General features: G+C 43.0%; 1 protein-coding gene across 8 annotated transcripts in view; it reads right to left on the reverse strand.

Moving 5' to 3' along the window:
• Positions 1–709: 709 nt before the first annotated feature.
• IDS (iduronate 2-sulfatase) overlaps positions 710–13,122 on the reverse strand; it is a 29,644-nt gene continuing 17,231 nt past the window's right edge. For 3 of the 8 annotated variants that reach the window (XM_041119078.1, XM_029996604.2, XM_041119077.1), the window contains 9 exons: positions 11,687–11,827; positions 10,241–10,377; positions 9,012–9,189; positions 8,065–8,153; positions 6,613–6,813; positions 5,833–6,003; positions 5,045–5,171; positions 2,056–2,229; positions 710–1,334 (listed from right to left, as the gene is read on the reverse strand). In XM_041119078.1, coding sequence (XP_040975012.1) covers positions 832–1,334; positions 2,056–2,229; positions 5,045–5,171; positions 5,833–6,003; positions 6,613–6,813; positions 8,065–8,153; positions 9,012–9,189; positions 10,241–10,372 — 1,575 coding nt within the window. In that variant the 5' untranslated portion in view covers positions 10,373–10,377; positions 11,687–11,827 and the 3' untranslated portion in view covers positions 710–831. Of the gene's footprint in view, positions 1,335–2,055; positions 2,230–5,044; positions 5,172–5,832; positions 6,004–6,612; positions 6,814–8,064; positions 8,154–9,011; positions 9,190–10,240; positions 10,378–10,585; positions 10,603–10,678; positions 10,698–10,861; positions 11,052–11,588; positions 11,607–11,686; positions 11,828–13,122 lie in introns of those variants that run through there. The other 5 variants (XM_041119079.1, XM_041119081.1, XM_029996603.2 and 2 more) reach the window with 5 other exon arrangements.

Below are 13,122 nucleotides of genomic sequence, written 5' to 3' on the forward strand. Positions count from 1 at the left end.
AAGTTTCTGCCACTGGACGTGACAACCCTCAAGTACACCGAGCAGTTCAGCAACTACAGCAACCAGCAAGCTACAACAGCGAAAGGTTTCCATCTCTTTTCACCTGTGGGGCCTCACTGGAGCAATCCTCATGAAAAACCACAGAAGAGGATACTGGTGTTACCTTAAGCCCTCAGTCTTATTTAGTGTTTCAGTGATGAAAGCACTCATTTCATACACATTAATTAAAAATTTAGATCCCCTCCTGTATGATAAGAAGCATGAATCTCCAAATTAAAGTTTTTATTTAAAATAATTAGATTTTGAATGAAACACAAAGTTTCTCTTTTAGGTCTAATCAGAGGTAACGCTGATGACAGCAGACACCTCAGTCCTTCACCACTATCAAATGTCTCCTTGACCACTCCAGCCCCAAGTCTCTTAGGTGAAGTGGACAGGACCTGTCTACTGACACACATTCTCTGCACAGCCTTTCAAACAAAGAAGTCTCTCTTTTTCCACCTTCCACACCACCAGTTTCAGCACAGATAATAAATTTCAATTCTTCAGTCACTACAGAACAGAAGACCACAGAGATGTTCCACAGCATGGGCCTGCATACCCTGTGTGGCCTTTACAGAAGTGTTGTGAGCTTGTGTTTGAAAACACAACTGCAGAAGTTCACTCTACTTCATTGTAATAAGGGCTGTAACAAAGGCAATAGCTAGTGTTTTGATACAAACAGGATTTTAATTCAATCCAAGTGTTTTCTGTACAACAGAAAGGTTTTTATACAAAAAAAAGGAAGTGTTACTTCACTGGCAAGAACTTGCACAAAGAAGTTTCTGAACTCTAGTGCTTCAGGAAGCCAAGAATTTTTTTGAAAAACCAACCATGCGAGGTATTGTTATAGATGTTATAATCCTGGTTTGGATCAGTCTCCACCACGTACAACTCTCCTGCATGGACATCCTCAAAGTTAGCACTGAAGTTGTTAGGATTAAACTGAACCCATACAGTATACCTGTAGTCAATTGTACGCATGGAATAGCCCATGATTCTGATGTCTTTCAGCTTCGGCTTGTCAGAGTTCCACTGAGGAGTGTCTGCAGGCCGGGGATATTGGCTGAAAGCAACAGGTTCTTCATTAAAACACCTGTAAGTGTCATCACACACATCCTTCTCTTCCTCCACCTTCTCTTCAGAGGCATTAAAGTACCGGACAATGCTTGCTCCCTCAGTGCACAGTGCAACATGAAACGAAGTCTCTGGGCACGCAGGAGGAACTTGCAGGCCAGCAAGTTCAGCAAGTGTTGAAAACAGAGACACAAGCTCAACCACTTTTTTGCTTCGCCCTGGAAGAAACATGAAAATACAAGTTATGGAACATGATGGTTTGACAGACACTGGTAGAACACTGTAGAAACTTATTGTGATAATTAAGTTGGTGTTTTATTGGAAGTGCTTCGTACTGGATTTGTGGGGTAACAAAAATCAAGGCAATTAAGATGTGCCAGTTAGCTCTGAAGATGCTCGTCTATGCATTTATGATGTATTTTTAACAAGAAAATTTTTACACTTATGTTTCTCAAATGTGCAGCCTTCAAGATAATAATATTCATTACTTTGAAAAAGAACTCTTCAGAAAGACAAAGCAAATTCCAGTGTCAATAGTTTAACACGAGAGTGCCCGCATCAAAACAGTTTCCAATGCTACCATTTTAAGTACAGATGCTACACAGAGAATGTTTACGAATCACTGTAGGAAAGACAGCAGCCACCACTACAAAAGGAAGGTCAAGTATCCTTTTAGGCATCTACACCACACAAAAATAAATCTCCTGCTGTGTTAATGCAGGTATCTAGCTGTTTCCACTAAAGCAGATCTAACCAAAGCAAGAGTTTGTGTCCAAGGATTCCCTTCACCATCTTGTTCCTCATCAGTACAAGAAGCACAATGACAGTACAAGAAGCCAATGACGCTGACTCAAGCTGCCTCTAGGCAAAGCATATTACATCACCACATCTCCTTTACACATATCCACTGCAAACAAAAAATAAATGCTGGAAATTTACCTTGAGGTACCAAGCTTAAAATATGGCTAAAAGGGTCAAGGTAGGGAAAGACCCTCTCTCCTTGACTAACAGAGGAAGTTGTCATTCCTGGTACATAAAACATCAGCGGCACACGGGTGGCAACATCAAAATTGCTGTATTTTGCCCATTCACCATGTTCTCCCAGGGACCATCCTAGATGACAAAGAATACAAGTCAGAGCAGATACCGGGTTGTAATTTAGTAGTCATTTCTTTTTCACTGTAAATTGACTCTGGCTGTTGAGGGCACTAGTCTGTTATCAAGGTTATATTAAAAGGCAAATAACAATCTGTATTTAAATATAACAAGATTTTTCTCTAATGTAAAAGCTATTTCAACAGCCACCTAAATCTTGCAACTTGATACTCTTTTATTAAGGAAATAATTACACCTTTCCTTATTTCCCCTACTCTAGATTAGAATTAGGAAATCAGCATTACAACAGCAGAAAAGAGGAACTGGGGTGTGTCACAGTGCCTGCAAGAGTCTCCAGATCAATTCCACAAAGCACTCATTTAAGTTTTGGGCAGCTGCCAGCTCTCCAATACTCCTGTTAACGCTGTAACTGAACATCCCTTGGAGCCAAGGCTGCTATCTATGCCAGACTGCCATATCAGGATGTTACCCCTGAGGAAGCAACAGGAAGGAACAAAACTCTTTAGCTCTCCTCTTCCTCTTGGAAAAAATGCCAACATGACTTCCTTCTAGGCAGATTTATTGCCAACTTCACGTTGGGGGAAGACAAAGTTACTCTATGACAGCTATGTTAACACATGATTTTTCTGGATCACTTTGCTAGCCATGGTACTGGCAACACCAACTGTTTACAGTTAACCACAGCAAGGAAAAGAGGAATTCAGTTTACAACAGAAAGTCCAAGTCAAAGTGGCAAGTCAGAAGGAACATCTAGAGTCACTTTAGTACGAGAATTATTAACCCCATTGCTCCACAACTCATAAGGGCTTGTTTCTACACACATGCTCACAGAAGTCAACCCAAATTAACTAAATATGTGACTTTAAATGGATTTATTTAAGCCATATCCTAACTGTTTTAAGTCAGCTAAGCCATCCCCCAATTAAAGGGATCATGGCGGGGGGTCTTTTAACGAATATTAGAGTATTGAAATAAACATTAAATGCTTGAGGTACTTGTCCCAGTGTGCTGGAGAAAGTACACCTTGAAGCATCTGTGGCTGTGGATATGTCCACGCTGCAGCAGGTACACCTTGAAGCATCAGCGGCTGTGCATGAGGTCATGCTGGAGCACCTCAAAGCATGTGGCCATGGATAAGCCCTCAACAGAGCAGGAACCCCTTGCTGCTAACCAGGCTAGGAGCAAGGGGAGGCTTCATTGCAATGTTAAACCCTATAATCTGGCCCAAAGAGACCAGGGGTGGAGATTGTAATGGAAATATCCTTAAATTGCTGTAACCCATGATTTGAGTTGCATGTTATAAGAATTACTATAGCAGGAACCACTTAAACCAATGGAGGACAAGCATTACAAGAAGTAGTGCAAGTGCAGCAGTGACCTGACTTGAGCTGGCTTTGGTACCCAATAACTCTACACAACACACCACCTCGCCTGTCCTGAGTGACCACCATAACAGATGGACTTATCTGGAGTCCAAAGTCACAGACTAAATGAACTTAATGAACATTTTGTGGATATTTGTGGACATTTTAAAGACATTTTATAGGGGTGGTTCATAGACTAAAAGAATAGTATCTGTGTATTATATCAAAGGATGGGAAGAGGGGTGGTCGTTAACGAAGTTGTATTGGATAGTATGGTACTTGAGCATGACATAAATGGTATGGAATAAGGGGTGGACAATATGCTGCTTTTGGCTGGGATAGAGTTAATTTTCTTCACAGTAGCTACTATGTGGCTACCTTTTGGATTTGTGCTGAGAACAGTGCTGATAATACAGGGATGTTTTAGTTATTGCCGAGCAGTGCTTATGCAGAGCCAAGGCCTTTTCTGCCTCTCACCCCATCCCACCAGTGAGGAGGCTGGGGGGGCACAAGAAACTGGGAGGGGACACAGCTTGGACAGCTGACCCCAACTGACCAGAGGGATATTCCAGACCATATATGACATCATGCTCAACATAGAAAGCTGGGGGAAGAAGAAAGAGGAGGCCGTTCGGAGTGATGGCATTTGTCTTCCCAAGTAACAGTTACACATGATGGAGCCCTGCTTTCCTGGAGATGGCTGAACACCTGCCTGCCGATGGGAAGTGGGGAATGAATTCCTTGCTTTGCTTTGCTTGCGTGTGCAGTTTTTTCATTACCTATTAAACTGTCTTTAACTCCACCCACAAGTCTTCTCACTTTTACTCTTCTGATTCTCTCCCCCATCCCACTGGGGGCAAGTGAACAAGCGGCTGCGTGGGACTTAGTTGCTGGCTGGGGTTAAACCACAACACCCACGATTCAAATTCAATCTTTTACCACCAGGATCCAGAGTGTGCAAGACCTCAATTATGAGGGGGGAGCCATATTGCTATCAGTTTAGATGCTCTGCAAGCAGCAATGACAAGTGCAAGAAAACACACTTCAGCAGTTAATGAGAAAGCCTGTCTCCCACTGTACCAGATGGCTCTGTACAAATTGTAAGGGGGGAGGAGCGGTCGCTAGCCTTTCACAGCACTGCTCCCAGCAAGAGTCACTCCTTGGGTAGGAGGTGGGAATACAGCAAGCTCAGCCCAGTGTCCTGGCTGACAGTCTCATCACTCACTAGCAAACCCTCAACCTGATTAAAGAGAGGTGCCTGCAGGGGGACAGAACTAGCAGCCACAGAATCCTGTGTCAGTCCATTTAATTAGAGACAGACTAGCCAGATACACAAGGTATGGTAGCTCTGCTGTACATTATATAAACACACACTTGATTAATATGCCAGCACTGAGTTGCACAATTAAGTTATTAACAGGTAGCTGGAGAAAGATTTAAATGCTTACCATGATCAGCAGTAAAAACTACTATTGTGCTATTTGAGAGTCCTACATCATCCAAAGCATTCAAGAGCAGGCCAACTTGCATATCCAGGTAAGAAACTGCTGCATAATAGCTCTGACGAATCTGCCGCTGCAAGTTAAGAAAACAACGGAGAGTCAAAAAAAAAAAAAAGTTAGCTTTTCCTGAGACACACACACACACACACAGGAGAACCAGTGGGTGGCTGTGTAAGTAAAGGAACTAAAGGATTTTACTTGTAAAGCTTTATTTTTTAAGCGTCTATAGTCTGATTAATGTCCCAGAAATGGTAAACAAGGAGGAGACAGTTAGAAAATTCTACCTCCCAGAAGTTCTTTCAAGCAAGATGTTGCAAACCAATCAGTTCTGCTTCTCTCACTGTCCTTATTAAGTGCACCTTATTTTGGCATAAGCACTGGAAAAATCAAGGAAAATCTTGCAGAAGATACACTGAGTGAGCGGTGGCTTGAAACAAACAGATTCAGATAATGAAAACAAACACAACATTGGTAGCTGCTACATACATTCCCTTATATACAAACCAGGAACACATACCACTATCACTAGTTGATGGCTGATCTCTTCCTCCCCGCCCCCACTAGCCTGACTGCAGTTACAGTGAAGGTTTGCCTACAAAGCCAGAGGTGAATTCATAGTATTTGCAAATTGTCAGATACTGAATACCTTGGAACATCTAAGAGCAGCTGACTGCTCCCTTGCATTTGAACAAGTTAAGGCAGTTTGACTTCAGCGCACTATATTGACAGCTTACCTGGAAGTCATCTGGAAGTGGTCCATATGGGAAACTAACATTTAATGCTTCCACATCATCCCTCTGTCTGATATCCATCCAGGGGTTGTACGCCACAGAAGGTAGTTTCTCAGGCACCCAGGGATCTGGGGCTAACGTGATGTTTTCCAAGGGGTACAACTTTAGAAATTCCTTTACAATACAAACACATAAAGACTGCCCTCACCTCTAAGGTCTATTGTAAACTTTGTGTTGTAAAGCAGCAAGCGTTTCCCCTTGCTTGACCCTTTAATATTCTTACAGTTTACAAGGCTCCACTCCCCCTCCCCCAGAGTGTAAAAGGTAGCAATACTATGCTAGTTAGCCCCAACCTATTCCTGAAAAATACTAAGCTAGTAAGTACCTAAAACCAGCCTCCTGTAACTCAAAACAACACTGAAATAAAAGGTCCAGCATCACTTCCTCTGAAACGAGTAGGAGTTTTTTGCCACCCGCTCAAACAGGGAATGGATCTTGTAAGGCCTCATTATCTCATACTCCATCAAGGTGAATACCATCTCCATGCAATAGCAGTCACCACTGTGGTCACAGAAGCCTAGCTTTTGGGTGAGTGGTCACAACTCATTCCCATCAGACATTCTGAAATGCAACACAGGCGACTGCTGAAGTTACACAAAATCAAGGCTGGTTTTCAGCTTGCTTTCCAGAAACAATAGCAATAAAGCATTTGCGGAAACAGCTTTGAAAAGCAAAAACAATGTTTGTCTAAGTTCCTTTCCCTGTAGGCTCCTGTTTCCTCACCTGTGGGTACCTCAGAGGGATATGTGGTTTGTGGTAACCAACAGCCAGGAAGAATTTTTGCTTGTTGGTTTTCATAACATTCAGTAAGCGTACAGCCTCTTCAGTGCTCTGAATATCAGGCAGAGTACCACTAGGCATTTCTGTCACATTCACTGGGCACACCAAGTTAGCATAAAGTCTTCCATCTTTTCCCCTACAAGTCTTTAATAAAAAAAGAAAAAGTAGTTAAGTAACTTCTGTAAAAGCAAAGAAGAAATCCTCTGTTCTGTAGCTTTCAAACCAATTTGTTTCTCAATCCTTCTACCAACAAAAGACTGCAGATTGGATACAAAAAGGAATTTCACAATTTCTATGAATATTAAAGGTGCCGAGTACATTGATGACTGAGCATACAGCTTCAGGAGTTCAAAAATGCAACCTCCATGTCTATGGAAAAGCAGAATCATCTCTAAAGCTGGGCAGAAGATTAAACGTAGTCATATGGGAAAACACACAGCTTCTATGATGAATAGAATCTCTAACCTATTGGCAAGAAGGCAGAATTTGGTTATACTATATACATGTATTTTATTCCTCCTGATCCCCAGAGCTCATAGAAAGCTGCCTGGAAGCTACTGACTTAGTTGCTGAGCAAATACCAGCAGTGACTGATGTATAATCAGAGAAGAAAGATAAATTAGACTAAACGGTTGCCAGGAAAAGGTGGCCTCAGCAGGGTGTTTGGGAGAGTTGCTGAATGAACACAGAGAAAAGTACGTCATGAATGCAGACCCTGTTGTTTTTAAAACCAGTCTTTTTCAGCACTAAATGCAAGAACAAAGCATCACCAAGGCTGTCTGTAGCCTCATGGCTGGAGCTCCTAGCTTTGCAGTGTATAGACTCTAGCACACGACACTACTGCAATGTTGGCATAAATTTTGGGCTACACTTAAGAGTAACAAACATTCTAGAAAACTGAATCAGATGATAAAGTTTCAGATTGTTTAAAGATTATTTTAATTATGGCCTCTACCCGCTCAGCCCAGAGCTCTTCACTGAGTTGATTTAAGTTCACCAAGCCTATTGACAATGTTTTGTCACTTACTAAGCAGAGCAATATTAGTGTGGAAACTGACAACTGCACTTTTCAGACAAAGGAATTCATGACCTAGACAGAAATTAAGATCTCTCTTTCTTGCAAGCACTTTTCTATCTCAGTAACTTAAGTTTCCAAATATTAATTTAGAAATACTTAAAACATATGCAGGATGGGCACATGAATTAACATGACACACAACTGACAAGAGAGGCCTTCTTTTGGAAGGCTAAGAAACAGGATATCAAACCGGCTAGTTGTTTCCCTGCACAAAGCTGCAGTCTCAAAAACCACAGGGTATAGCCTGTGCTTGACACAAAGAACTTGCTTAGATCCTGAAAACCCTTCTTTGTCAGGGTCCCACAAATCACCCTTACCTTATCATTTTCATACTTTTCAGTTGAAGGATGAAAGGGTGGAATGGACCAACTGTATGGATAGTCATCACTGTAATTGGATGAAACCCCTGAAAAGGGTGAAGATATTAGAAATGCTCTAATAGTTCACTGAACCAGGAAGAGCTCAAACAAGTTTAACTTCTCACTTTTTTTTTTTTTTTAAATAAGCTAAATGATCTTTGACAATTGAGAAAAAGAAAAACTTTTTTACTTCTATTTCTTGGTTAAGAGAGACATTTTTCCGTGAAATACAACTTTTACTGGTGAGGGAGACTCAAGCTTCTTGAATAACCTTACCTAAGGGAACAGCAACAAAAAAAACAACCAAAAAACCAGGAACAACAACAGTCTTCGTGTACATCCTTAATTAGCTTTACTATCAACTGAAAGTTCATATATCCACACAAGTTTAGTTCTGCAGTAAAGAACTACCAAAAAGAGGGTCAGTATCTTTCAAGTCAGCAGTGTTACTGCTTTTTAACTACTGAACTAGTTTCCTATTTATTTGGTAGTATTAGTCATACATTCCATATATCCTGATCCAGACAGACAGCCTATTATGAAACATGAAACATGTATATGCAGAACTAAGACAATGAGGCTGTTCAGTAATTTCATCTTCAGCAGATACCTAACTTCCAGACATATTTTTAGAATGTTAGACATTTATTCCCACAATCCCTAGACAAGATGTGAAAATATTAATTAGATAACAGTCATCTAATATATTAATCTCTAATGCCTTAAGATTTAAAATTAAGATTTAAAGACAACCTACAAATCATTGTACAATCTGGCTCATGATTATGGTTTAGGTTGTCAATATAGACAAGAATCACACAGTTGATACTTATGTGTGGAGTCTGTTTGTGAGAATGTACACGTTAAGCATGTGTATATTAAGCAGATAACAACTCAAACCATACCAGGATGAAAAACTTTCCCCACAGATAAGGTCACATAGCCATTCTCCTTGAAATACTGTGGCACCGTGGAATAGTTTCCTGCATGTACTCTCCAGTAGGAGTAGAAATCGTACAGTCGGGTAGTATCAGGTCTGCGTCCAGTAAGAAATGACACTCTACTGGGAGCACACACGGCTTGCTGAGGAGAGAGCCAGCCAAAAACAGAATTGATTTGGAATAAAAAGCAACACACATACGAACTGACTTAGGTGTAGCTAGGCAAAACATCTGAAGGCTCAGAAACTGCAGTTAAAGTGTTACATATCACTTCAAGCTGGAATGAATAGGATCCTTATTAATATCAATTCCCAGTTGCAAGCTTTTAGCAAGATATACATTTACCTATCTATAATTTTTCCTCAAATAACCAATTTCTAAGCACTAAAAGCTTTGGTTATGCAGCTAGTAGCACAAAAAAACCCAGAAGGTCAGGTTGTGTTAAAGACAGTGCTTTTGAAATCTAGTAGCTCACACACGCAGAAATAAGCAAAAGCGGCAGATGGACTGTGCTGACAAAAGCCCAAAGTCTAGTTGATCTGGAGTGCCTTAAGAATAATGAAAAGGATAAACATACGGAAGGTCCAGGTTATGGTCCAAAGGCCTCACCAATTCTGTTTCAGATTGGCAAGAGCCAAGAGTTACTGCTTTAAAGTCCTAATCCCTAGTCAGACTTAGGCTCAAACTTCTAATTTCTCAGCAGAGAGAAAATTGGGAATGTAGTCATCCTATGCAAAGTATTAAAGAACAATTAGTGAGATTTTGAGTCCTGTATTTAAGAGTGATGCTTACCACGCAAGCTGCCCTTTCATAAAAGTCTACAGATTTCCTCAAAAGAAAAAATTAAAAAGTAAAAAATAATCTTTTATAAAGAGTAGGAAAAAAAATAATTCCAATTTAGTAGGACAGCATTTTTAAGCAGGACTTTGCTGCTAACAGTGGAAATGGAGGAGTGTAATGTCACTCAAACAAGGGCTACACAAATATCATCATTCAAATGCCCCGTTTTAATTTTTCTCACCTTAGTAAAAATAGGTTCATACAGTACAGTTCAGCCCAAGCATTTATTTTCTACTGGAAACACTTAAGGTTAATAAACACTTGGTTTTTCCAGTGGTCTGCCTAACACCTACTGTGATAAAACCTGTAATTATTTTGCATAGAGAAAACATTTTTTAATTAAGTCCTCTCACCTGTGCATACGCATTGCTGAACACAATACTTTGAGAAGCAAGCTGATCAATGTTTGGAGATTTCACAAGCTTATCTCCGTAACAGCCCAAAACGGGACGCAGATCATCCACAACTATAAACAGGACGTTCATGCCATCTACAAAGAAACAGAATTAGGAATACATTGGCATTATCTTCAGCTGCCTTCAGCTGGCTACAGAAAGGTGGCGTGAAATAAAGAGGTATTTTATAGCTCCACCCGCTACTGAATTCTACAGCCTACAAGCATTGAGGGGGGTGTTAAGCCGCAGGTAAAACTCAGACACGGCTACGCTATATAATCCTGCCCCAAACAAATTCATTACATATCTATTTTTAAAAACGCCCCCTTAAGGTGGCGAGCTCCATTACGGCTCAAACGGCGTACAAACTACGCTGCAGCCGTTCAAGGTGGGCACCTTCCAAGCGGCAGGCCGAGCTTCCTCAAAACCCCGCGCGGGTCACGCCACGAAGCGCCCGGGGCCGGACCGGGCGCTGCCCTACCGACCCGCCGCAGCTGAGGGGAAGGGGCGGCCCCCGCCCCCCTCTCCCGAGGCCCGGCCGCCCGGGAGAACGAGCCCCGCCCGGGGCCCCCGCCGCACCTCCGGGCCCCACCGCCGCCCCGCGGGTGTGGAGCCGTCGGGTCGCCGCCGCCTCCGGGGCGAAGGCGCCGCGGGGAAGCCCCAGCAGGCAGAGGCAGAGCCAGAGCCGAGCGGCCGCGCAGGGCGGGCGGGCCGCCGCCATCTCCCAGAGAGGCGGCGGGAGCGGGCGGGCGGGCCGGCTTCGGCCTCCCCGGGGGCGGGACCGGCTGCTTCGCCGCCGCCGCCGCCGGGCGGACGCCGTTCCCCCGCTCCGCCACGCGGTGGCGGCGTGGCGCCGCGCAGGGAGCCGCGGCCCCGGAGGCTGCAGAGGGAAGGGGCGGCGGGGGCTGCGCGGGGGTGGCGCGGTATCGCCGCGGGTAGCCCGCTCGGGAGAAGCGCCGGCAAGAAGGCGGGGAGGAGAGCGGGCCGGGACGGGTGTGTGCCGGTTGCAGCCGCTGAAGAGGCAGCGCTGTAGGGCACGGGAGCTCCTGCAGGTCTCGGCCGCCGTCAGTCCCGGCCGGAGCCCCTGGGCGCTCACCGCGGTAGCTCCCTGGGAAAGGGAATACTTCCCGGCGTTCTGACAGTTGCTTCTTTCTCATGCAAATAACGCCGGGGAATGAGGAAGTCAAGGGTTAGTATTTAGAGAAGCTGTCTCAGAGTCGTCCTTTAATCCTATTTGTTAATCAGTTCTACAAGCAGTTAACACTTATTTTTGTTCTTTAAACAAACGCTGTGTTTCCAGAGTTACCTCAAGATCTAGCAAGGTCAGGCTCCTGTAGGCTGTTGGTGAGAATGCATGTTCTGTGCAGCGTGCGAGTCTCCACTGTCAGTGTTTTTAGGACTTACCATTGGTGAGATACGAGCGTCAGCTGGGTGGGCTCAGCTGTTCACCTGTGCCAAGGCGCTCTCCTCCGCGGCTGTACGGCAGGCAGGGCCTTGCTTTCAAGCCAGTTGACCTCTTTTATTCAACTCGACTGTTGTAGTGGTCTAGAGGGCCAGAAGAGGACAGAGAAGTTCATATCGCTTTTTTGACCCATCCTTTAAAGACCAGTCTTGGCTTTAGCAGACTGAAAGCTAGCTGCATATTGTCCCCTCTCCATAATATTAAAAGTTACTAGTTTTATAAAAAGCTCTGAAATTTTTCACAGCATCTATCTTTAATTGTGGAAGAGAGAATAGATTTATTGCCAGTATTCCTGTACAAAATAAACTCACTGTTAACTATACAGGTGCTTCCCAATCTGCAACTGTACAATTACCAAAGACCAAGATGGTATAATAAAGCTGCTCACAAGGTTATAAAAGAATTAAATGACCATAACTATGTAGTCTTAAACATTTAACAAGCAGGTAAAGTGATGACAAATATACCAATATTGAAAATATACAGCCAACTTTTCACTCATTTGCATGTGAAAACCACTATGACAATGGTACCTGTGATGGCATGTGGATTTTTCTTTTTTAACAAGCGTTAGGTACTCCTTTGACTACAAATGGCAGATTAACAGTGAAATGTACTGGCAAATATCAATGTCTTTAGGATCAGAGTATTTAAAAAAAAAAAAAAACCACCCTAGGGGAAAAAAGCCTCCATTTACAGAGAAGCAATGTATCTCTAATGGAATCTATAATTTTATTCTTTCTGTGCTTCAGGACTGTATCGGTTGCTCTTTCTTATCAAAATTAAAATGTTGGCAGCATGAGTTCTGAGACAGAAATGCCCTAATTCATCACTTTTTTTATACTGAGGACTAGCATACGGAAAGAAAAATCAATAGCTGAGTGTGAAAAGTCCAGATAGCAGAGCCTGCCTCATCAGAGGCAGGCAGGTAGGTGGATTAGTCCTCCTGTGCTGCTGGGATTGTGCAAATTGTGGTATTTCTGCAACTTTGAAGTTATCTGCACTAAGAGAAATTGCCGTGAAAACAGTCTTACTTTCCTAGATGGTCCTCTTTTTCTTTTTTTTTCCCCCACAAAGAATTGTTATTCAAAGGGAGTATAAAGATTTTGAAGGCTTGTCTGGGATTTTTGCATACCCTATCACTTACTCAGAAGCACGGCAGTAGATTGGCCAGATGCAATTAATCCACAGCATGTCCAATGCATAAATAGCACAAAGCACACACAAAACTTGATGCCTTCTCGAGATGTTGGGCATACCGCGCATGTGCACATCAAACGGACAACACATTTGATAAGCCAAGCTCTTCTTGGGTAGGTTGGATCTCCTCCATGCTTGCCGTGTTGGTGGCTCACGCAGTACCTCCAATACACGCAAG

This window comes from Aquila chrysaetos, chromosome 21 (assembly GCF_900496995.4).
Source record: "Aquila chrysaetos chrysaetos chromosome 21, bAquChr1.4, whole genome shotgun sequence".
NCBI lineage: Eukaryota > Metazoa > Chordata > Aves > Accipitriformes > Accipitridae > Aquila > Aquila chrysaetos.